The sequence below is a fragment of the Squalius cephalus genome (genome assembly GCF_949319135.1).
Source record: "Squalius cephalus genome assembly, chromosome: 17".
In the NCBI taxonomy this organism is placed as follows: domain Eukaryota; kingdom Metazoa; phylum Chordata; class Actinopteri; order Cypriniformes; family Leuciscidae; genus Squalius; species Squalius cephalus.
In genome coordinates, this window is record NC_137138.1 from 35,404,844 (window position 1) to 35,432,199 (window position 27,356).

The window sequence follows — 27,356 nt, forward strand, 5'->3', positions numbered from 1 at the left end:
GTTTTGGCATGAGCTTCAATTCTCTAACATACTGATTAATTGGTGAAAATCAATGCAACCGGCCCCCGACTGAGCCTTGTGCTCTGGATGATTATCAGATATGCAGCAGCTGCCCAATTAACAGGAGGATGAAATCATTTCACATCAGGAAAGAAACTCGGCATGGTTTCTCACCTTGAGAAGGTGTTCTCAGAACATTCCCTTTTAATCCAAAATACGGTAAAAATATGCCATTGCACGTAGGACGCATATAACCAAGTTATGCTGTTGCAAAAAGTGCTACAGGTGAGCTTCACTGTACATCAAGCGTAAGACATTATAAAGGGTCTCCAGAAAGGATCAGGTCAATATTTCATGCAAGGGGCTCCGGAAAGATGTCATCGTGTTTTGTGGTTTTGAGTTCAATTACACAAACGTGTATTTCTCTAGCAGTGACTATTCATGTCGAATCTTTGTGAATTTGGTCTGCCACACCATCATATTTCAGCATACATTTAGATAAGATTCATCAACACAGCATAACAAAAGCATTTTTTTATAATGCGATTATAGTGTGATTTAGTTAATTGTCAGGGTTCTGGTTCATTCTTGTTTGGTGACAGAACCTTCACACGAGTTTGCTCGGGACGATCGCTCTCCCGTCCATGTGAGTTGTTTTGTGTGTGGAGCGCAGTGTTCGGGTGCCAGCACTATGGTCTAGTTTGGTTGCATCTTGAGTCCTTTACCCAAAATCTGACAGGTAATATTGTGATTAATCTTAACCTGATTTTAATAACAACAAAAAGGCATGTAAACACTTTAATGGCATCTATTCCACTTTGACTAAAGTGCGCAAGTGCATTTTAGGGCTGCTGAAGAAACCTTGTCAAGTTAATGTTGACAACGTTGCATGACATGAATATAATGCGGTATATTGATGGTCAAAAACATCGAAATGTAGACATTTTTAGGTGCGTCACCAGAAAAATGACTGAGGCTGGATACTGGAGAACTAAACGATGTGCGCTAGAAGAGCTTGACCAGTAACACACCGCCTGTATGTGAGTCCATCATCTGTGCTGTGCACTAGGGTATATGAGAATAATGGCAGTAAAAATAACCACGATTCTTAACGAATAATCAGAATGGTGACATCTTACTGAGATTAAGCCTTTACTCTGATTATTGATGGCCAAAACAATGTTTACCTTCTACATATTTAGCTCATCACTGTTTAACTCTTTAAATTTAGCTTTAAAGCTACACTGTGTGATTTTTACCCCCATCTAGCGGTGAAATTGTATATGACTACCCAGTGAATATTAGTTTCTGTTCCTCTCAATTCCGAGGGCGTTTTAACTCCTACGGTGGCCGTATTATTCCAAGATTAACATGGCTTCCAGTTATCGACTTCGTCCATGACAATAATAAACAATACCTCTAAAATGAATAAAACTACAGGACAGATGTCAGGAGGTAAACGTCACCCTTGGAATCGGCTATCCCAGCATAATCAGATTAGGCTAACGTTACAATGTGTACAAAGTAAAAGCAATTAAAAATAACTAAAATTTACCTTGTCCTTTTTTTTTTATAGCTTAAAAAATTGCGCCTTTAAAACTATTCATCACCTGTGATCCGTCGCAGCCATTGACTGTAAAAAAATGATTTTTTATGCAGCACAGATTTATGTTACAAGGTAAACAATACTTTTTCACCATTGACGCGAGGATGAAGTTATACTAGAGGTCGTTCTGGCGTTATGCACAACCATGCTATGGTTAGACAAGCAACTATAAAACTTCGAATTTACACAAATGAATTACAACAGGCTGAATTACCTGTCGAGAAGAAAGCAGGCAACCTCGGCGTCCGTTTTTAAATATTTTCTCCTCATGAGCTCTTTCCATCTGGGAAAAGTTACTCAAATATTGACTATGGTCTTGCTGATTTGTCTGTCGCCTTGACGTTTTAATTCTCTCTTTCAAGTGTGAGTACGCACGCACGCACACACACACACCACACTATCTTTCAAATCTGCCAGCACTCGCGAGGTCGCGAGTAATCTCCCCCTCGCATTCGTCACGGTGTCACTGAGTGAAAAACGCAAAAGGCGAAGCTTGAATTTACAGGTATGTCCCTCTTTGGCTAATGTAGTTTCAAGATGGAGAGGCAACATGGCGACCGGCATACGAACCCCTCACCCGTATGTACTTTCAATGGCAGATTATAAACTTAAGAGAATACTTTATTACTTGAAAGAAGTAAATATACATTAATGAGCACATATATTTTTGAAAGAACTAAGTGTTTTTTGCTAAGAATCAACTAAAAAAGTTACACAGTGTAGCTTTAAATAACCTATAATATGATATTTATTGGAATGTTCCAATTGTGATGTGACCCTTTTAAAGCGCTATTGGGGCATGTTGTCACAGGAGAGTTTTTAATGAACTGCATTGTCTTGGTGATGTTCAACAGTTTGATATGGAAGCACTCACATTGATATCCTCTAGATCCAGGAAGTTGAGGATGATGCCGTTTCTCTTCCAGATGATGGGTGGTCTCAGGGTGCCCTGGATGGCACAGGACAGCACAGCGCTCAGGCCGACGGTCACCGTTGTGACGCTCAGACGCTTCTCATCCGCTAGACTGAGCTGAATCACTTCTGCAAGACACAAGAACATCATTACCATCCAACAATGACAAAAAGTGATTTTTCTTCTTCAATTGGTAATTAATTTATTAGTTTGTCTAAAAGCAAATAACACTCCACATAGAAAAACTAAATAAAAGAAACAATTTTGTTTAAATAGTATTTTGGCTTGACACCATTGATGTGCAGAACACATACTGGCTTTATAATATAATATAATATAATATAATATAATATAATATAATATAATATAATATAATATAATATAATATAATACAATACAATACAATACAATACAATACAATACAATACAATACAATACAATACAATACAATACAATACAATACAATATAATATAATATAATATAATATAATATAATATTGGTCCAGTAGTGGAGTTAGCTTATGCATTTACATTATGGGGCACTTTTTTATTATATTTTATTATTTTATTCATATTTCTGATTGTTAAACAACTCAAAAACTTGTTTGTATCTGCCTTTGATTTATATATATATATTTATTTGGATGTTAAAATACTTTCTCGTCATGTCTCACTTTAATATTCAGAGTGATTATTAGTAAAGCATTCATTGGTTAATTTCCTGCAAAGTGTAACACTGTGTCTCTAATTGATTGGCTTGTTTAAATGGGCGGTATAATGCCCTTTTCACAAGATGTAAAATAAGTCTCTGATGTCCCCAGAGTGTGTGTGTGAAGTTTTAGCTCAAAATACCCCACAGATATTTTTATATAGCATGTTAAAATTGTCACTTTTTGAGGGTGAGAAAAAACGCACCGTTTTGTGTCTGTTCCTTTAAATGCAAATGAGCTGCTGCTCCCGGCACAGGGGGCGGAGCTTCAACAGCTTGCACTCACACACACATGCACTGAAAATTTCAAAAACTTTTAGCCTTTTATGTTCAAACTGAAGTCAGACAAAGATGGAGAGACTCAAGAAGAAGTGACAACATGTAGAAGCAACAGGACATTTCTGAACGGTTAGTTGATGAATTTATGCAGCTGATGTGGAGTTATCTTCTAGTCATTGATTAGCATATTCTGTCTTGATAATCTATAAATTGTGTTCCGGTGGGCGGGGTTTATGTAAATTCTAGGGTTGGTGATGTCACTAACCCGGGAGGAATGTGGTGTAGTCTCTACCAGCCGTTTGTTGTAGTCCTTAAAGAGTGATTTCTGTAAAGGCAAATATCTCCCTTTGCTTTGAACTTTGAGCGTTGTAACTTTGCATATGTTGTTTATGCTCAAACTAACTAAAGTTAGAAAAGTGAAATCATAATCAACCACCCCTTTAATCACGACTCAACCAATGGTGTCAATTTGGGGGCAGGACTTTCAGTTTGGCAGACAATTGCGGGCTGTGGTTGTGTTCAGCAACCTGCCATTATTTGTTCAATTCAGTTTGCTGATGTTAGAGACACATGACTGATTTAAGCTTCAAGCGTATGCTCTTTAGAAAGGAAATGCCACTTTAAAAGGATTTTTGGTGACAATATTTTTTTCCATGACAATGATTTGTGGATGATATTTTTAAAATATGAGCCAGTTGAATCCACAAACATTTGACAGACAGTTGTGTGTGCAAACAAGAACAGCCCAGACAAGGCAAATGTCTCTGTCTGACCCCGGGTCAAAAGTAGTCTGGCGTTCTGGGGTGTGTTTCTGGTAAAACACTGTAATTCTCTGCTTCACTATAACAGTACGATGCATCTTTGAAGAAATCAACTTGCTAGTCACGACTGTTTCCCGAAACCATATTGGTAGTTCAACCAAGTAATAAGTAATAACTTCTTTTAATGAATCTGTTTGAGATCGAATTAATGCTAGGTGTTTTGGCACAGATCGAGATCTGTCGTTCCAAACACACAACTTTGCGATGCTGTTTGTGAATGTTTCGGAAAACACAGACTCGTTGAACTGCTGATAACGACAGAACTTGCGAACATAGTTGGCTAACAATGCTTTTGGGAAACACACCCCAGATCAGTCATATCACATCTACATTGGTGTTGGTATTAGTTTGCTGACAGCAGTCTAAACACAGCAAGTTGATGCTCCAGTGCTTCAGAAAAACATCTGAATGCTGGTGTCCATCTGCATTCTGCTCTCTGGAACAAACGTGCTGTTTGAGTGATTTCCTGACAGTTGCAGGTGGGTTTAATTCTTTCAAATGAGAAGGGGTAATCTGGGTAATGTGAAGAAGAGCACTGTGGAGCTGAACACATTGATTTGCCCAGGTTAGAGGGAACACCTGAGAGCAAGAGGAACGTCCCAAACACGCCTTACACACGTCACGTCCTCCACTGAAGCTAATGCAGCATTCGCTTCACTAACAATCAATCATGATGCACTGTGTGATCCAGACCACTGCACTGACTCTTTCAGTGTTTGCTCAGCTATAACTAGAAGCTGGTTTCCGCCACAGAATAAAAAATAAAAAGGTAATTGTGACTTTTTTTCTCACAATAGCGAGTTTACATCTCGCACTTCTGACTTTTCTGAGTTGCATGATATAAAGTCACAATTGCATGTTATAAAGTCAGAACTGAGTGATATAAAGTTGCAATTGTGAGATATAAACTCACTTGCAATTCTGACTTTATAACACGCAATTCTGACTTTTATTTCTGACTTTATTTACTATGTAAACTCGCAATTGTGAGATAAAAAGTTGCAATTATCTTTTAAAATGGTTTATTTTGTGGCGGAAACAAGCTTACATAGAAAGCAACTTGAACTGATATATCTTCAAATATGTCATTGTCATTGGTTTGTCTCAAGATTCACACCAGTAAGGTTTTTTTTTTTTTAAGGCACGTTAATAAAAGCTACTTAAATGCCCTAATTGAACTAAGGCCTAATCCTGGCTTAATCTTAAAGGTGGTTGGCTAACTTAAAGCCCTGTCTGTGAAACCAGGACTAAGTGAACTAAATTAACATTGACTAACACAATGTTTTTAGCTTTATCTTCCATTGGAAATTCTACTTTTGGTACTCATATTATAGCTAATTATCTTTTTTAGGTTTTGTTTATGGTGCAATTAAGTTGTAAAAAGCCAACAAACATTTTAAAACATTTTGGCTTATGTTTAAGAAAAATGTATTTGCCATGCTCAGAACTGAGGTAAACCTCAGATATGGCAGGAACACAATGCATAAACAGGTAAGTGATGATATTAAATGTATAGTCTTTACAATAAGTCATCTTTTTACTTTGTATGAATGTTTTTCTCTTTGAGAAAATAAATATTTTTATAAATATTACATAAATTTAAGGTTTGAACCAAATGGTAAACATATTTTGTGTTGGTCTAAAGAATCATTAGGTCCATATAATTTCATCATCTTTTGATGAATTACTGCTGCCAAGATCATTAGAAAATGTCTCCAAACGTACGTCGTTTTGATACTAAATTCTGTTGACTTTCTGTTTCTCGTATTGATTTTTGTGGAAAAAGCTCAATATGTAATAATCATAATTAACACAGAAAAGCGGCGTGTTTTAGTGTGACAGCTGGTTAAACTGGATTGTGGGTGGCTAGTGAACAAGACAAAGAATAAGACGCTTTGTGCATTACAAAGCGGTGCGAAATTTGAGTGAATTCACGCCACAGAATTTAGGATTGACAGCCACATTCTATGACTCCAAATCTGCAGAAAATGCAAAAAAAAAAAAAAAAAAAAAAAAAAACGACAAACGTCAATCACTAAAATCACTATCAAATCACGGCAATCATATTAACCGGCGAAAGCCGCTGACTTCATTAACGTGCGACCTGAAAGTATATGGCCGTCTTGCAAACATGACAATCACCTGGATTTCTGTATGTCTGTAAGCGCTTGAGTTTACTCTAAGAAAAATGAAATGCACTGAGAAAGCTAAGGAATGCTTCCAGAAGTGTGCAGACCCGTGCCCAAGATACTTGATGTCGGGTGACACACACGAGCTGTGCGTATTTTGTCTGGGTGAAGAGCATGCACGGGCAGTTCTCGAGGGAGCTGCCTGTGCACATTGAGAGTGTTTTCCCTTGAGAACGCTCCACTCTCGTCTGGCCCTCTTCTCGAGTGAAGAGGGTTCAGCGTCTGGACCTGGTGGTTCGGGTCCCGCTCCTGCAGAGGCAGAGCGGCAACGAGCATCATGGAGTTCCCATATGGAGCTCGCCGATCATCTTGAGAGATCCTATAACCTCTCAGACGATTCGGTGGCTGACGAGGGTGAGCTGCAGGGGGATGATTTCTCTCCTCCTGGCGTGCTTCAGGCCGAGCAGGGCTCTCAAATGAGTTTTCGAGTGACGGGGTATACAGCCAGCAGTGTTGACGGTCAGGCATTGGCTTTAGCAGGCCTCCCTGACCCTGAGCCCCAACATGGGGTGCTTGGCTGTTAAAATTCAGCTTCAGTGGGCCTCTCTGGAGGCGAGCCCCGATTATGATCAGCCAAATAAGATTTGCCACTGTATTGTTGGCTGTTTATGCCTCCCAGAAGGCAAACCCCCAACAGTGTGGGTGATTTTTGCCAGCTAGTAAGACCACTGTCAGGCGGTTCGCCTTATCAGGCCACAATGAAGCTCAGTCCCCAACCTTATTGGTCCATGACAGTCAGTTTCTTATCTAAGAAAACATTCAGGAGGCCGACCTTAACAGACTGAGCCCCAGGACTGGGCAGCTGGCCTTAGCAGGACTGACCCCCAGAGTTGGGGTTCATAGCAAACAGTTTTCTAGCTTGCTATCAGATAGTAGGCCTCACCAGGCCTCCCTGAAGGTCAGTTCCCAAGTATGGGCACTAGGTAGCAAACAGCCTACTGGCTATCAGGTAGTAGGCCTCACCAGGCCTCCCTGTAAGTGGTTTCCCAGCAATACTGGGTTCTGGCAGCTAGTAGCCGCTTGTTATCAGTTAAGCTGGTCTTAGCAGGCAACTTCTGAAGACGAGCTTGTGCCCTAGCACGATTAAAGTGTTCACTTTTCTGTTACTGGTTCCCTCTCGGAATCTCTTTTTTAGCCTACAGCCTGGTTTGCTTACCAGGCAGGCCATGTGCTCCCCTCACTGAGGGTCACTATGAGTACGTGGACTCCTGAGTCTGGTCAGACTGTCATAGGCCTCTTGTGAGGCCTCCCAGTTAGATCAGTCCTTAGGCCTTTTCAGGCCTCTTGCTTAGAAACACAAGCGCTGGGTAGGTCTGTGGATCAAGCAGAGAAACTCCCCTTGCTGGCAAAGGTTGTAAGCGCTATGCTGAGTCATGTTCTCCTGGATACCCCGTCTCTGAGATCTGGGCCGAGTGGTTCACTGTCAGCTTTGCAGTCCCTCGGGTTGGATGCCTTATCTAAAGGCAAGTGTCCAGAGGCTCTGTCTTCGGACAGACAGGAAGTTGGCCAGACTGAAGTGTCCAATGTAAGTGACACCAGGTCAGGCCTTCCTGGTGGCATTTCGGGTGAGTATGGTCCCCTGAATAGTGATTGGCTGGCACTCCTTCGGGTTCCCTAGACACACCTAGAAGGGACCTCTTCTAATTTGAAGCTGTGGTCCCAGGCCCTTCAGTAGGCCCAGGTAGGCCTTTCATTAAACAAAGTTTATGGAGGTTTTCCTGTGAAGTGTATAGCTTTGGCTATGACCTTAGGGAATGCTGTCACTGACAGCCCAGTTTGACCTGAGGGTGAGTGGTTCTGGCATTTCATTTGAATTTTGCTGGTTCTGACAGTTGTCACTGCCAATGAGATGCACTCCCCTTAGCATGGTGGCATTGGTATATCGTTCCCCAAAGTGTCATCGACGCAGTGCGAGTTCCCTTTTGAGGGAACAGGGAACGAGACATTGCGTCTTTTCGCCATGCCTCGGGGCTTTGCCTGCCAAACAGTTCCTTCAGACGAAAGGTGACTGTCTGTATGCATGAGACTGTCTGAATACTGGCATAATTCACATTTTTGTAGTAAAAAGAGAAACATTATGCAGAAGTATAATTTGCTGTTATGTGTGTTTGTCAGAGTTGCTGTGTGAGTTGCGGTCTTATCGTGACGAGCTGGACACGCTCCAAGAAAAGACCGTTAAAATCGATTCCCTATTTTCGTTTTCGAAACTTGTGTTGGTTGATCCGATCGATTGTGCAATCGATTTTCGAACGTAAAGTGACAGCCCTAGTACTGTATATACTTGCACGTTAATGAAGTCAGCGGCTGTTGCCGGTTAATATGGTTTCCCAGGGAACAAAGGTTACAGTCGTAACCTAGACGTTTCTCCCACCAAGAAAAACCTGTATATTAGTCATGAGAAAGCACAGTTTAAAAACGCCAGCATAATATTGCTTTTACTCAAATATAACTTACACTAAATGATTTAACCCCTTAACTGTCACCCCCTCCCCTTTTTGAGAATAGAGGTGGAAATCGACTATCCAAACTTAAATGTTTGTAATTTAAGAATACTTGTTTTAAAGAAGACACACAGCAGATTATTACTGAAGTGAAAGCACTTTAAAAAATGTAAGTATGAAAAAGTTTTGGAAGTTTAAATGTACTGTAAATCAAATGTACAGTACTCATTTTTTTATTTTATATAAAATGTTTATCATACAAAATAATTTTTACTCTAAAATTACTCTAAAATCAAAGTCATATGTCTAACCAAGTTGTGTTCCAAATTTGAAGTTGATATCACAAAAATGTACGTTCGTATGAGATTTTGTTTAGGCGCTGTACCAGAAATAGCCACCGGGTGACACACACATTTCATTGAATTTTGTTTTAATGCGTTCTCCTGTAATAAATTTATAATTTTCTGTCCAAATATCACTTCTATCACAAAATATGAAACCTTGAGACTCAGACTTAGTTAAAATAATTTAGAGTACCGTTTCCAGGACTGTACCGTTAGAGTACGATTTCAAAACGGTTTTCACAGGATGAATTTTGAGTTCTTAAGCTTTCAAATGACACTTTTCGAATAACTAAAATCTGATATGAAAAAAAATAAATAAATAAAAAGAGTGACAGTGAGTTAAAGGGTTAAACGTGGCCTTAGAATAGCATGTCGTCAGAGGATTTTTTTCCAAAAGCAAAGACAACTGTGCACAAGTTCTTCTCAGCCCTCAAACTCCATAAACCCAAAAACAGCTTCACATTTTACAGAAAATATACAAAACTTAACGTCTCCCTTTCATGATTTAGCAGATGCTCGTCGCTTTACTTCTCATTTTTAGCCTCCAGCAACAAAATAACTTTCCATTTTCCAGGCTCCATGTTGAGTTTCCCAGCAGAAGAGGCCCGGTTTAAGATTGTTTACCAGTCTCTCCTCTCTGTCTCTCTCTCTCACACACACACACACACACACACACACACACACACACACACACACACACACACACACACACACACACACACACGCACGCGCACGCATGACTCCCCCTGGATAAGGCTGACATGACATTATCTCTGCAATGACTCTTTGTGTTCCTCTCGCTCCAAAATAGCTCCTCCTTACAAATAATCGACTTTCTCGGGATTTGCAAATTATTGATCCATCAGAGCTGAGTGTTATTGCACCAGCCGAAGGCAAGGCCGCTCATTTCCCACCGAAATGAAGGATTCCTGCAGGGTTTGTTTTTTAGATGAATACTGAACACAAGTCAGAGAGGAAACATGCATCAACTGCCTGAGTGTCTTTATATACGACATTATAGGAGAAGAAAGATCAACTTCTATGAACATTTCTACAGTGAGATAAAGGGCCCTATTTTAGCGATCTAAGCTCATGGTCTAAAGCGTATGGCTCAAGTGCACTTAAAGCGTGTCTGAATCCACTTTTACTAGTTTAACGACGGGAAAAATGGTCGGCGCTCCCGGCGCATGGTCTAAAAGGCTTGTCTCTGTTTTCTTAATTAGTAATGGGTGTGTTTTGGGCGTAACATGCAATAAACCAATCAGAGTCTCAGCTCACATTCCCTTTAAAAGCCAGTTGCGCTCGTGCCATGGCAGATTCAATTTACATGGAGGAATTAACAAGCAGAAAGACTGAACGCATCTCTAGCAAGGAAACGGATCTGCTCGAGCGCAAGTTTAAAGCTGTGTGTGTGTGTGTGTGTGTGTGTGTGTGTGTGTGTGTGAGAGAGAGGGTAAAGCTCAGACCATCTACGGGACAAGACGGATTCACCATATCTTTATGTTCACAATATTAATCTTTTACATTGCAATCCTTTTACTTGTAATATTTGGCTAGTTTGTGTGCAGCTGTGCGTCCCTATGTGTGTAATAAGCAGAGTGTGTGTAATAAGCAGAGTAGGCGCATATTATTAACGCACTCTTAAAAATAACAAAAAAAATCCTGCACCATTGACTTTAGAGCAGGGTCTCATTTGGTCAATGGCTCAGTCTATTTCAGTTCCTCAAAATAGCCAATGTGCCAGAACACACACCGTTCTCAGACCAGCTTCAAAGGATTAAAATTAATTGCGTTTTGCATTTTATGGGCGCAAAAGCTTTTGCTATTTAAACAACGTGGCGCAGGAGGAGAAAATGAAAACTGCGTCAGGCTGAAACTGTGGCTTTAGTGAGTGTGTTGTGTGTTATTACCGGTCTTACATTTATTGAGTGTTTATATCAGGTCTCATGAGACACACGATAGCTGTCAGATCTCTCGCACTTATGTGGATTTATTAAAGGCTTTCAGTGCCTGTGCCTGAAATAAGATTAAAAATATCACACCAACTCCCCCATAAAGCACAACACCTGCTGGCTGCAAACACTCTTAAAGAGTGCAAACGCTGCTAACACACACACACACATACAAACACACACACACACACACACCCGCCTGCGCAGAACAACTTCTGTCACACTGAACTGCTCTTATTACTTTATATAGTTGTGTAGATTAAAACATACGTTCATGCCTCTGAGGAAATAAACATATGAAACATGCTGAGATATGTGGTGTACAAACACGCACTCACACACATGCACACACTGGAGAACACACACACACACACACACATACAAACACTCACACTCGCATACGCATACACACACACACACACACTGACATACACACACACACTGTCGCACACACACACACACTCACACTCATATACACGCGCACAAACACGCACGCACGCACGCACGCACGCACGCACGCACACACACACATTCACACACTGGTGGTGCACACACACACTCTTGCACACACACTGTTGCACACACACACTCGCATGCACAGGCACACACACACACGCACGCACGCACGCACACACGCACGCAAACACACACTCATTTAAACATTTGATTACATGACTTGATTTACTTGGTTGTGATTGATCAATTGCAGCAATGGACAGTCAAATATCTTTGCATGCTGACGCTAAACTGTTCATTTTTAATCACCAGTTTCATTCATTCCATTGCTAATTGTGTCTCTGTTATTAATCAAATCTGAACATCTAACTGCAATCTAGCAAACGGCCTCAGAGGCGCTCAGTGTTACACTCACACTCAACATAAACCGCTGATGGATGCCAAGAAGATCAGAAGTCTCCGGAAGCTTGTTTCCACCACAGAATAAAAAAAATAAAAAATGGAAATTGGTTGTTTATCTCACAAATTAGAAATTGCTCACAATTTTATTCTGTATCTCACAATTATGAGAAAAAAGAAAATTTTAAGAAACTTTATTCACAGAATTGGAACTTTATTTTTCAGAATTGTGATATAAAGTCGCAACAATTTTTCTTGCAGTTGCAAGTTTATATGCACTTAGATAGCTCTTAGCTCTTAGACGCTGGGAGGAGAAGATCACACGAGTGATTATATTCTCGTCCGTAAAGCACGGGTGTAAAGATGAGCACACAAGCTTCTCCAGCGCTCCACATTTAAGGAATGCTGACACCATCTCGCCCAGAAGGGCCAACGCAATTATCAAGCAAATTAATTTCCATTCAGTGAAATACAAATGACTTGACACTAGCAAGTGTGTTCTTGGAGACTGCATAAAAAAAAAATAAAGAATATGAATATAAATGTCTTAAACTGGATGCCCTGAAATGCTTTTTATCCTTTTTTTCCTTCCCCGATCCCTCTCTTCTGATGTCCGAGTGCAGCAGGTGAAGACTGATAAGAAGACTGTGTTGCTCCTCATGCTTCAGTGTTTCATGCCTCCGAGACACAGACAACTGACTGAAGAACGATAGGACACATGAAAGACATCCCACGCTCACTGAAAACATGGAGATTTTTAAACTGTTGTAGTCCAGGCCTGGAAAAGTTATGGAAAACGAATATACATTTGTCAAACTATAGTGTGCATATACATATAGTATATGGTAAACGTGATTTCACCAAGAGCAACATGTCCCTGGATCAACATCTTTGTTCTAATTTATTCCAATTTTTTCTTTGTTCCAATTCATCCCAAAACATCAGATTTGAGGGACAAGTTTACAGTTTGTGTCAAGTTTAGGCTTAAAAGCAGAGTTCTACATCACTGTTATTCACCATCACTTTCTTTCTGATTTCAGGGATAAGTTATGGATAGGGTTAGATTCAAAGGGAAGGGATAGGGTTAGGACTACATTTTCGGACAGAAATGTTGTTCTAGAATCACCAAAATAGGTTGACTGGCAAACTTGCACTTGGCAAAATCCTGGTGATTATACATATATACACACTTAAAACATTCAAACAGTCAAACATTAATGTCTTCACTGTCTTTTTTAAACAAATGAATGCGTCCTTGTTGAACAAAAGTATCAATTTAAAAATATGCTTCACATCTGGGTCCTGATCACTTGGTCAGGGTTTATTCTGCAATAACAACCGGCTGGATGTACACTATCCCACTTTATACACGGATTCTTGCCACATAAGTAAATAATTAGAGTCAAAATATTAATTTTTATATGAAAATATCAAACGCAAAGCTTCCGTGAAGAAAAACAGTTCCTTGTGAGTAGCTTTGAGCCTTTAGAGGTAAAGTTCAGTCATATCGCATATACACAGCTTTTCACCACACAAATAATGACAGGGACATTTAAGATGAAGCCATTTTACGTTTCGAATGATTTGTTTGAATGATCTGTAAATGACCAAACCAAAATAAATGAAAAAATGAAATGAAATTTTAAAATCGTACCTGTTTATTATCTTATAATCAGGGGTGCACATAACTTTTCTGGTCTGGTTCTCAAAGGAGCATCTGGAGATGCTGGTACTCACACTTTACACGGCACACTTAGGCCACATTTACACATAGCCGGGTATTTAGATAAAAATAAAAGCTATAAAAGTGATTTCCTCTTTCTCTTTTGTTGTTTGATTAACATTGGGTTAACAGACATCTGTGGGTATATTAGGCTGCTGTCTCTTTAAGACACACGAGGGATCTTACGCATTACGCAGGCTCTGTGTGCGCGCAAAAACAGCGCGCGAGTTCCAGTCTTGTTCTTGATGTTTTCTGACAGGACTTAAAAACACATGCAAATGATAAACTTTCACTCCATGATGGGTAAACTTTGCAATTAATCCGCGAATCGCATGCGTTCCTAACCGAAACTGATCAACTGAGATCCCTATATGTGCAAGACATCCCACATCCTGCAGAGACGCACATCGTGATATCGACGCTAAATCGTTATATCGTGCTGCCCTGATCATGATTGCTGTCTTACCAGAGATGGAGAAAAACCCTACTCCAGTAAGTAAACGTGTACGTGTCCCCAAAAATGTTGGTACTCAAAAGCTCTTCCCTCCACGTTTTCTGGTGTTTTCAGGTTCATTTTTACCACGCACCAGCTATGTGCTCCTGCTTACAATCCGTTACAGTGTCAAGTCAAGTCAAGTCATCTTCATTTATATAGCGCTTTTAACAATGTAGATTGTTTCAAAGCAGCTTTACAGAGATAAACGTATAATTTAAGGTAACAGAGATTGTTTTGGCTTTATAGCGGTTCTTTAATAAAGTTATTTTCCATCTAAAGTTAGTTTTGATTGATTCGCTTCCGTCGCAACGATCATTTGTTATTAAATTAGGGGCCGCCAAGAAGACACCATTCCCTCTACACAGACTTTAAACGCGAACCTGTGCAGAGTACACCTTCAGCACTGCATTGACATCGGGTCGAGGCCAAGGGCCTTCGTCAGATCTGGATACGGCCTGGATCCGGCAGGCTGCGGGAAGACCTCGGGATAAACAAAGACACTAAAATTAGTGTAGATGCCATTCTTCTTATGATGTAACGAGTACATCAGGATTTATGGGAAGTGTTCCCGGTTCCAGCTGACCTAATCTATGCAGCCTAACATTAAATTATAGAAGTCTATAATGTATTATGTGAAAGCTAGGTCAAAGAGATGTGTCTTTAATCTGGCTTTGAACTGACAGAGTGTGTCTGCTTCCCGGACAATGTTAGGAAGACTGTTCCAGAGTTTTGGTGCTAAATAGGAGAAGGATCTACCGCCAGCAGTCGATTTTGATATTCTAGGTATTATCAACTGGCCGGAATTTTGAGATCACAATAGACGTGACGGACTATAATGCGTTAAGAGCTCGCTCAAGTACTGCGGAGCTAAACCATTTAGTGCTTTGTAAGTAATCAGCAATATTTTAAAATTGATGCGATGTTTAATAGGGAGCCAGTGCAGTTTTGACAGAACTGGGCTAATATGGTCATACTTCCTGGTTCTGGTAAGAACTCGAGCTGCTGCGTTTTGGACCAGCTGTAGTTTGTTTAGTGCAGGGCAACCACCCAGTAGAGCATTACAATAATCTAGCCTTGAGGTCATGAACGCATGAACTAACTGTTCCGCATTTGTCAATGAGAGCATATGACATAATTTAGATTACGTGTGTACAAATCAATCGTTCTAGCACCAAGACGAACACTCCAACAATCCAACAAGGCCTACTATTATTCCTGAAGTCGTCCGGTTTCAATTATTGAGGCTGTGTTTGAATGAAACAAGAGCAAGCGTGTCCATCTGTGGTGTGATACGAAAGACATGAGCGCTGGTATTGGCAATTACTGCCCTCAAAATGTCACACCTGACATGTAATTATTACATTGTTTAAATTAGAGCAGTTTAGCTAACTGTGACAGATCACTCTAAGTTCTAATGTGGACTCTGCTTTGAAACGATGTGTATTGTGAAAAGCGCTGTACAAATTAATGAGAATCGAATTGACTTGAACCAATCAGAATCAAGCGTTTCAGAGAGCCGTGCAATAAGATACAAATTAAGATCCATAATAATGTTGGTTTGTCAGTGAATCATTTTTAGAGTCTGTTCTTTTTCAATGAATTGGTCAAACTGGTTCACAAATAGGCCAAGATATTAATTAGCAAATCAATTAATCTGCTTATTAAAAATCATTTATCGGAAATGACTACAAAAGTCAGGAAAGAACTAGTTCCCCACTGAATCAATATGATATACCTACTGATCTACAAACCATTTATAGTCACACCGATGACTTCACACACTATACACACAACAGAAAGATGCATCAACATTACCCAAGCCTTTGATTTACAGTCACACACTTCAAATCTGCCATTCTGCATCATGGCCATTCTGTAGAGGCCAGAACCAGCTCTTCTCTACTCTGCTGCTTAGCACTCGTGTCACCGGCTCCCTGAAGACGTGAAGGGCACGCGCTGTGATTAATCTCCTGTCTACCCAACCAGGACAGGTCTGGGAAACTTTTGAAACCTGTAAATGCCGAGTGTGATGTTGCCCTGCTGGAAGCGCTTCTGGATCACCATCTAATCTGACCTAACTGTCTTAAATCAGAGGGAACGATGACCACTGGAACCCAAACCTCAACAATGAAACCTGGGGGCTCATGGGAATGATCCTGCAGTCTTCCAGTTTCTTTTCGGAACTCAGTATTGTTGTTTTTAGGACTATACAACAAATCATTGAACAATGGAAAATAAATATATTCATCAGGCAAATGTGGCATTTAAGGGGAACTCTCGCCAAAATGCAACATAGGGTATTTTTGCTAATCTACTTGAGGCAAACTTTTGTTTAAAATCACAATTAGAATGGAAACGCCACATTTAAGTTTGACCGTATTTTCGTTTTAGGTTAATTGCCTTGTGAATGGGAGTGAATGGGGCACTTTTACGATAGCATTAAAAATCTCTATTTTTAAAACACTAAGAAGGCTCGACACAACATGAAACTGTGCTGAAGTATCACCAGCGGCTCTACACATGAACTCCAGCATTGAGAACATTGTTTGTGTCCACAGAGTTTACTAAAAAGAAAGATTTTGAACAACTCACTGTGTTTCCGTCCGCCGGCATTTTGTCAGTCAAAAATAGTCGATCTCCGAATGCGAATGAACTGACTCTAAATTTTAGAATTGTTTCTTATATGAGGATCCTTTTTCAAATACAAGGTCAATATAAATTTTCACTAACGAGAAAACAACAAATTATCCGTGAATTTATATGGAACTAAGCTTTCCATCTTTACTCTCCTCCCTGTTACGGAGATCGACTATTTTTGACTGTCAAAATGCCGGCGGACGGAAACACAGTGAGTTGTTCAAAATCTTTCTCTTTAGTAAACTCTGTGTACACAATGTTCTCAGTGCTGGAGTTCATGTGTAGAGCCGCTGGTGATACTTCAGCACAGTTTCATGTTGTGTCGAGCAGCATTAGTGTTTTAAAAATAGCGATTTTTGATGCTATCATAGTCGTGCCCCATTCACTCCCATTCACAAGGCATTTGACCGAAAACGAAAATACGGTCAAACTTAAAACTGGCGTTTCCATTCTAATTATGCTTTTAAACGAAAGTTTGCCTCGGGTAGATTAACAAAAAGAGCCTAGGTTGCATTTTGGCGAGAGTTACGCTTTAATCTCCACTGTTCTATAGGTCTATATAGCAGATGAACAGATGTTCACGCACAGATGCCACAACAAACAAAACGTCTTGACCAAGAATGTGTTGCAATCATTTGATAAAAGCAGAAGCACAAGCCCTTCAACACCAATACCAGGGTAAATAACTTTACTCCGATCACTAGGACAGTGTTGCCGTCTCCTGGATGCCACTTATTTCCCAGAAGTTGAACTTAAAATATTTACCACAATATAAGTAATTTTCAACAACAGTAAAGAACGCCGTCACATTATAGTAATTCTGTCTGAATTCAGAGATGCTACTTACTGTCAATAAAAATGTTAATGTTAAACTCACATCAGACTCTTCGACAACCGGATATTTTTCACTGAAGACAACCGATCGTATCTTCATTGATGCTTTTTGAGAATTCTTTCCTTTGCTTACAACAACAAAACCAACTATTATCTAAATCCCTTCATTACTTTTGAATTATTAGCTGTGTATCCGAGCATCAGACATTTCAGACTTTTCACCTGCGACAACCCAACATTTTTTTATTAATACTTTTTGAGAAATGCATACTCTCGCTTACTCTCAATCAATGGAACGAAACCAACTGACATTTGAATCTCTTAATGGAACAAAACTGACCAACAAAATAGTTTCAATAAAATGTTGTTCCACCTTTAAATTTCTTAATGGAACAAAAACAGACCAATATTTTAAATCTCTTATTGGAACAAACCTGACCGATATGTAATATCTTAAATATTTAATGGAACAAAACTGACCAATATTTTAACTCTTAATGGTCTTGATCGCTCAGTCATGTGTCTCAGTCACTGCAGCACTGATATATGGTCTAGACAACATTATAAATACAATATAACTAAATATAAATCCACAGGATCACGCATATCATCACCATGTAAAATCTCATCGCCAACTAAAACTTGCTCGATGGTAAAGCATCAAGGCATTATAGACATAACAGTGTAACTTTCTGTAAAGCTGCTTTAAATCAGTGTGTATTGTAAAGAGTTATACAGATACTCTCGACTTGATGACCTGCAACAGCTCATACAGTTTCCAATAGCAGAGGAGGCCTATTACAGTCTCCATATTCCATTATCTTTTCAAACAAATGAAAACAGACTCCTGGTAAATTACCATTGATTAGTTTATTATAAACACTCTTGGTCTGACACTAAGCAGAAATGATGTTTACCGGCACAAAATGCTTAAACGGACCAGCGTTGAACGACCATGAACTGATTCTTTCATTTCCCGCTCTAATAAACTGCTGTTGGTGCAATAAAGACTTTCATTACCAACAAAATAAAAAAGATGAGTGTGTTCAATACTCAAACACAACAAAAACATCTACTTTGTAATGAAGTGGTCACTTATCTCATTGTGTGCTGTATTCACAGTTTATTCGAACACTTGTTTTCAATGCATCCTATTTAATTTGTAATTTTTACTCCTCCACTTTACAAAATACATTTTAAGTTAAAAGAGAAATACTGACATTTCAATTGCTTACTTTATTGAGAATGGATTTTTTTACTTTGTACAATTGTTACCTTAAAGAGCCATTTCTACCATTTTTTTTTTCAGCATAAATGGATGTACGTATTGGTTCAGTGATGTTAAATAGTATTTTTTGACTTGAATAAAACCAGTTGATTTAGATGTTTCCATTGTTGCAACCCAGGCTAACTGGAAAAACGTGCCTGTGGCGACATTTCTACAAGATGATCTTATGTTGTTGTACGTAACATGACAATCCTAAAGTGAAATGGGCGGTGAGTGGCTCTAAACCGTTGCAAAAGCAAACGTGAAAAACACATTTGCTGAAGAAACCATGACATTTTGTCTTGTTTCTACAAGTCTTTGAGCTCTTTTATCGTGACTCGTGTTTCAGGGGATCTGAGTTTTGATAACAGTGTTGTGCAAGGAACCGTGCGGAAATATGTCTTTATTAATCGATAATATCCCCCTGTAATCATAATTTGTGTGAAAAGGAATAACAGTTGTTGGTGTTTAATTGTCTCTAGGGTTCATTTCAGCTGGAAACTGCAGTGATTTGCATACACTGGTACATTTTTGGAGTTTAACAAAAATGTATGTAGATGCACGATTTTACAATGAGCCTGGGTTGCATATGTAGGTTATAATAAAATTAGTAAAGTATTAAAGGGAACCTATTATGCCCCTATTTACAAGATGTAATATAAGTCTCAGGTGTACCCAGAATGTGAAGTTTCAACTACAAATACCCCACAGATCACTTATTATACCATGTTTTAAATGCCCATTTTTGAGTGGAAGAGAAAACATGCTGTTTTTGTTCATGTATCTTTAAATGCAAAGATGCTGCTCCGCCCCCTTTCCAGAAGAGGGCGGAGCCTGTACAGCTCGTGCCTCGGACACTCATCAGTCTGAACTTCTGATATATGGTTTTCTGAGCGCACACACCGAATCACGCGCACAGAAAGCTGGATGTCAGACGGAGTATTAAACTAAGTTCTCGTTCACGTCTTATTGAGCTTAAACTGCCAAATACACACAAGGTTGTCAAAAACACACAAAGTTCACATAAACACAGTCGGTTATGTCTGTGAACATAAACAGCTGGGAAAGAAATCGCATGTGTATATTATATCTGTGTATTAAAGTGACAGCAGCGTAATATACAGAACCTACTGCTATATCTGCTGTTAATATGAATCAAACAACTAAAGAAAATAGATAATCACTCACTGCTCTCGACTGAATAACTTTAGTAGCTTTAATAAGAATACATTTCTTACTTGAACGCTGCTGTAAAACGCTCTGGAGAGGAGATAAACATGCGGACTGTGAACAGCTCACTGAGGGCGGGGCCTATGCTAATAGGATGGAGTCCATCAGCAGTGGTAGGCGGGGCCTATGCTAATAGGATGGAGTCCATCAGCAGTGGTGGGCGGGGTCTATGCTAATAGGGTGGAGTCTGTCAGCAGGGGTGGACGGGGTCTATGCTAAGAGGGTGGAGTCCATCAGCAGTGCTGGGCGGGGTCTATGCTAATAGGGTGGAGTCCATCAGTAATGGTGGGCGGGGCCTATGCTAATAGGGTGGAGTCCGTCAGCTGTGGTGGGGGGTGCAACAATCTGCAAAAAGCTTGTTCTGAGACACTGCTTATGATTTATGGTTATTAAAAAAGAGGAGTGGGTGGATTTTAAGGGTGGATGTGTCCCCTTTAAACAGTAATTATTGATTTTTTTTTTCCACAAGAGTAAAATCATTTTTAAATGACTTCACCATAAGGTTGTGTTGACTTGGGGTCGGAAACACTTGTAGCCTTTGACACAGAACATCACACACATTAGCAGCAGCGTGTCAGGGATCAGCAGAGTCGTTTCAGGGATCATGCCGTGTCAGGCTCGTGTGGCAGATGTCATCACTCATGACACCCGACAGCAGTCAGGTGACGCGTACAGATGTTTATGAACACACTAATGTGATTGCTCAGGGATCGTGAACTACAGTATTTAGACCAAGCACGTTAGAGGGTCTGAACGCAGCAGATTGCACTGGTGAAACAGACACAATAGATTAGAGATTATCGTTTAACAGCAGCCCACCGCATTCTCCTGCACAGGCACTAACAGGAAACCAGCGATATGTTTTCCACAGTAAATCAGTTTTTGAAAAGCGCAATATCAAGAGAAAAGGTCAATCTAACCTTGCTCTAGGAGTTTCCTCTTCTCTGATCAAATATAAGGTCTAAAATCCATTTTGTAGCAATATGACAGCAGAAATCCCTTCCTCCGCCCGGCTTAGTGCCGGCCTCAGACGTAATGACAGAGCTGGATACACTCAAATGGAGGAGATTGCTTTCTGTTGCTTCTAGACCAAACACTGCGTTAATCGATACAATTCCAGATCCGCTGCATGAAGTGTAAATGAAGTCGACTTGCAAACAATTAGCAGTGATGCCTGTCATGTGTAAAATGAACAGGTAAAACCACATCAAACTCTCATTTCACTATTTACAGTGCATGCCTTAGAGCTAAATTTAGGTATTTTTGACTTGAATAAAATGTACTTTTCCATTTTTCTGATGATGAGAGAACACTGAAAAGTTTAGGATTCTGAAAAATGAAATTCCTAGACGTAGAAATATTATGATGTAACATGAGGCTGGTCAGATGGATCATCTCAGATCATCAGGTTTAGTTCATGTGGTCCCAGTGCTACTGTAAAGCAGAAGAGAGAAATTCATGTTCATGTTTTCTCCGTTTGTTGCGGAGTTACTGTGTTTTGGGGGCCTGAAAGAAGGGTTTTGTAGTGCAAGTTTTTGAAAGCGATACTGTTATTGTCTCTGTGTAAACTACAAACATGTGAATACCGCATATATGTGTTATAGACTGAACACTGAATATGTGTTCAGTCTATAGTGTTTCTTTACAAAATGACATCGCCATCTACTGGCCTGGCAGCAGAATACAGCGTTTTTAGTCGTTTTCGTGGATCCGTGTGAATGGGATCGTTTTACAATGTTGTCGTCTAAACGCGTTTCTGTTTGTAGTACATTGTTGTCGTGTAAACACACCCTAAAAGTTCATAAAACAGAATAATACACCAATACACCAGTACAAGTACAATACATATGTACTTGGGAAGAAAAAAAACAACACCATCAACAATAGTGCCGAGTGAAAATACTATTATAATACAGAATGTAATTTATTCTTGTGATCAAAGCTGCATTTTAAACTGTGATACATTTTGTTTTTCAGGATTATTTGATGTTCAAAAGAACAGCATTTATTTAAAATAGAATCTTTTGTAACATTAGTGTCGGCCCAGATCCGGGCCACATCTGGTACATGTGGATTCAATGCGTCCCTGATGTGTGCCGGATCTGGGCCGACACTAATGTTGCTGTCTGGGTATAAACGTCTTTACTGTCACTTTTGATGAATAAGAGTATTAATCTCTTTGCAATGTAAATGCATTGCATTAAATTATTAATTTAAATGTTAATAGATGTTAAATACATGTAATAATAAAAAAAAGTGGTTCTGGAGCCCTCTCTACATCTTGAAATTGCATGTTTCTTGAGCAGTGTGTAGAATACTGGTAAAATACAGTTCATACAGCGAGTTACAGCATTTCTTATACGTCTTTTTAAGAATACTATGGTAAAATGTCTGACCTCAGCTGCTTCATGACTATTATAACAGATATCATGACCAGACAGCTCAATGCAATTAATGAAACTGCAACTAATCATATCATTCTGGATAACAAAATAAATGTGCTATCAAACTTGAAAAAGGAGAGGAAACATTCCAATATCTTATATGTTGGTAAAAGCCAGTCAGGTTAGACAGCTTGCTCTATTCCTAAAAGAAAACCTTCAAGGCCAAAGACAGTAGGACAATCCCAAGGTGAAAACACTGCAGCGCAATTATGAAGAGAAATAAATGATACTGAAATGTGGAGCTAACTGATTTGATATTGTGGAAATATGATTTGCGTCACACAGTCAAAACAATGTTGAGCGGAGAGATTTATGAGCCGTGGTGTGGAGGAGGGTAATGTGACAGCAATGAAAGTGATGCTGACGTCTCACCACACTCATGTCAAACTCAATCAGAAGTGCTGACAAGCTATTATAGACCTGTTGGCAGTTTGCATTTAGATTCACAGCTATAATGGGATAATGAGCAGCCTGGGGTTTTCACCTAATTACATGTCAGCAGGATGCATTATGTGATATCTGCTAACCTCAAGATACGACGATCTTTCATACAAACTTGACGCACATCACCACAGACAACTACGCTTCTTGCTGTGCGCATCCACGGTGAACCGCAAGTAAAAGTCTTTTAGTGTAATTGTACAATCGTCCTCCTTCAGCTCGTGTGTTTCTGCTGTCTGATTTATCAAGTAAACATAAGAATAACTCTGATATTGTTAGTAATATTTCAGGATGAACCCGTACTGGACTAAGCAAACTCAGGTTTACTTGATTATCCAGACATCATTTTTTTTTTAAATCATGCTTTTGAGAAAGGTTTATTTGTTCTCTCAATCACCATTGTATTGCATTGCATTATATGTTTTAAAACTACAGAGCTTTCATCATAAAACTAAGCATTTAAATATCATCTTACTAAGACATTATTGGCAGATATAGAGTGATTTTATATGATTTAATGGCAGTATCTGCTATACTATTATAAAGATCTCATAGATTTACATCACAAGCATCAGAATTTGATCTCACCTTTTGTTCATATAAATATCATATGCATATTTTTGCAAACCAATGAGCTTTTTTTTCCCTTCATGTTATCACTATATTATACTATATAAGCCAGATGTACCAAATATGATACAAATGAAATATGAAAGCGACTTTCACTGCACTGTCAGAGGCCCAATTAAAGCAACGCTTCAAACCCACACTGTAAGTCTGAACACTGCACAATTAATCAGTCAATAATCATTGCTCAAAACAGCTGAATTATAGAATAATCAGTCGGGCAAAGTGCTTCTGAATTTTCTCTTCACGTGCAATCAAGCTGGACTGATTGCTGATTCACATAAGGCATTTCCACCCGAGGACTCGTCTAAAGGGATCATCTTCAACCTGGATGTGTGACATCAGCATTACCCAGTTGCCACAGCAACCGCTATGAATGCATGATGTTTCTAGACTGACAGGGATGGTAAACCATGATTGTGCGGTTCAAGAGGTGCTGATTGTTGTCTGTGGTGCACAGATGTCTTACGTTTTAACATCACACTCACAGTACAAAAGCACACTCACTATTTAAAGCAATAAATCTTGTTCTGCCATCATTTACTTCCAAACATTTTTGAATAATTTGTTTCAAACTAATGATTCAGAGTGTGTATCAGACTGCCAAAGTCATGTGATTTCAGTAAACGAGGCTTGGTTATGTCATGGCTGTTTCAAAATATTTAGAAATGCCAATGGTTCGCCACTAGGGTGCGATGATCTGTGAACCCATAAAACAGGGTCTATGGCTTTGCTTAATAAAGTTTGATAAATGTGTAGACATTTTAATGACATAATAAAAAGGAACAGTTTTATCTTATAGTATACCCATCATTTAATAAAATAACACACATTCTATCATATTTAATAGTATTAAATGATTTGTTAATTGTTTTTTAATAGATTACACTTTCATGAAAACATTTGTAACTTGTAAAAGGCATTTGTATGTAGGTTTGTGCTGAGTTTTCGGCTTTTTGTGCTGACCATTCTGACCAGCAGGTGGTGTTTCCAGCACTTCGAAACAGTGAATCATTTTGTGAATAGTCCAATTAGTTCAGTTGATTCAAAGTTTTGAAAAGCTTTGTTTCTCTCAACACTATCAATAAGCAGTCTTTATCATAAATCCACAACACTCAGGAGATCTCAGGAGAAAACGTAGGGAAAAAAGCAAAACCACACAATCCATTAAAACGAACTGACAGAACATGACTGCAAACTAAGCGCTATATAAACACATGGCAAGCGAGGAAACAAAACGAGACTCAGGTCAAAGTAATGGGTAACTATGGACACTAATGAGGTGTGAGTAACTATGAAATCCTAAACTAAACAGAGTGGAGGAAAAGGAACTAAAGGAAACAGAACATAACTGCGACACTTGAACAATACAATTTTCTGTGTTTGGTCAAAACATGAGGAATTTTGAGGATGAAGAGATGTATCGAACACAAGTTCAGTATGGCGTACCTCAAGGCTCAGTACTAGGACCATTGCTGTTCATTCTGTACATGCTACCCTTGGGAGATATCATTAGGAAGCATGGCATTAGTTTTCACTGTTACGCTGATGATACTCAGCTCTATATTTCTTCACGCCCCAACGAAGCTTACCAATTCACAAAATTAACGGAATGCATAGCTGATATAAAAAATGTGATGACTAGTAACGTCCTACTACTTAATTCTGAAAAAATAAACAGAGTTTCCAATTATTTAACCAAAAACCTCTGTACTTATTAACCCAGAATACTGTCTAACACTTGATGGCGGCTCTGTCAATTCTACGTCATCGGTTAGGAACCTGGGTGTGCTCTTGGATACCAATCTTTCATTTGACAGCCACGTTTCTATCTGTAAAACCACATTCTTCAATTTTAAAAATGATCTAAATTACAACATATGTTCTCAATGAAAAATGCGGAGGAGCCAATTAATGCGTTCAAGACCTCAAGGCTAGATTACTGTAATGCTCTTATGGGTGGTTGCCCTGCACGCTTAATAAACAAACTACAGCTGGTCCAAAACGCAGCAGCTCGAGTTTATGATGATGTTTTTTTTTTTGTCACTGTTATTGTGATTAGTGTTCCTTTTAGTTTGTTCAATTACATATGGTCAGCTATTCACTGCTAAGATGGTTTGTGTTTAGTGGGTTTCAGAAACAGTGATGCAGAAATGCAGTTGTGTGTTTTTTGTTTATTGCGTCAATTACATCTAAAGTATGGGTGTCTCTTCTGAATGAGATATGTCTGTGTGCTTTCACAGAGCGGGATCATTGTCAGCTATTAAAACATTAAGATCCACTCTGTTCTTCATTTTTTAAGAAATCGTTTGGCTTCAGAAGACTTGCAATATAACATGAGTTGTTTATAATACTTTCATACTGTTTTTGTATTGGTCAGATTTAGCCAAAATACCCACTGCGCCTGTTTTGTGTTTCATATTGTTGAGAAGTGGGTAGGGTTAGGCTAGGGGTGGGTTAGGTACTCCAAAACATCTATGGAAGTATCAATATTCATAATTTCATAATTCCATTTCTACTTTTACAAATGCATGCAGAAAATTAAATACGTCTTGACCTGACGAATAAGGCAAACAACTGAAAAGCAATGGAGTACACTGAATGTCGAAAAATGACTCTAAAGGGCTCCTGAGCGTTAAAAAAGAGTTAACCAAGCGTCAATATGTGGCGAGTTGGGATTGAGAATGTGTTGCTGTGGTAGATATTTACATCTGACTGACAACACAACAACACTTCAACTACCACTTCACCTTGTCAGCTCAGTCAGTGACAAGGAGAGAGATGCAGTTAGCGAGTCAGAGCAGTGCTCAGAGTTAAAGCCCCCTGTGGTGAAAATCCAGCTTTTAATGTTGTTTATGTGTCTATGTGGTGTTTTTAATATGCTTTAAGACAAAGCATGTGTAAGTTCATAAGTCGACACCATTGCAGAGTATTTCCTCCTTAAAACTGCAGTGAACCAAAGACAGTCTCAAAAACACGCTTTGAAATCGCTGGTGTTTCTGACGTCACAAATTACCTTGTAACCAATCAGATCAATGTGTGATCGTCAACCAGTGGATCTCTGAGCTGAGTGAGTGAGTGGAGGCAGGGCTCATTAGCATATTCATAGAACCACGCATATTAAATGAGGCATGGGTGTAGAGTTACAATGAAGCTATTTTAAGGCATGAAGAATTTATTTAAAGGAAAAAATGTTTAAATATGTCATTTTGGTGATCAAAGATGAGTTTTAAGAGATAAGGGGGACTACAGGGGGACTTTAAGCAAATGTGTGCAAGAAACGTCACTGACATTATAAGTGAACTTCAAGGAACATATTAAACAAACAAACGAACAAACAAACAAACAAAAAAGGCCAGACAAATGGAATTAAAGGACAAATCCAAGCAATCACTAAAGTATATTAAGAAAATAATTTCCTATATTAAGAAAAGTACGGTTTCTGCCAGATCCTGAACCGCTGCATCATGACCATTTTCTGCCTCTGTGACAAGAAGCTGAACACTGAAGCCTTTCAGCAGATTAGAGTCTTTCTGCTGCCAGTGTGT

General features: G+C 39.2%; 1 protein-coding gene across 2 annotated transcripts in view; it reads right to left on the reverse strand.

The window, feature by feature from the left end:
• fstl4 (follistatin-like 4) overlaps positions 1–27,356 on the reverse strand; it is a 233,319-nt gene that overhangs the window by 33,675 nt on the left and 172,288 nt on the right. For both annotated transcript variants that reach the window (XM_079847136.1, XM_079847135.1), the window contains exon 7: positions 2,481–2,647. In XM_079847136.1, coding sequence (XP_079703262.1) covers positions 2,481–2,647 — 167 coding nt within the window. The remainder of the gene's footprint in view (positions 1–2,480; positions 2,648–27,356) is intronic.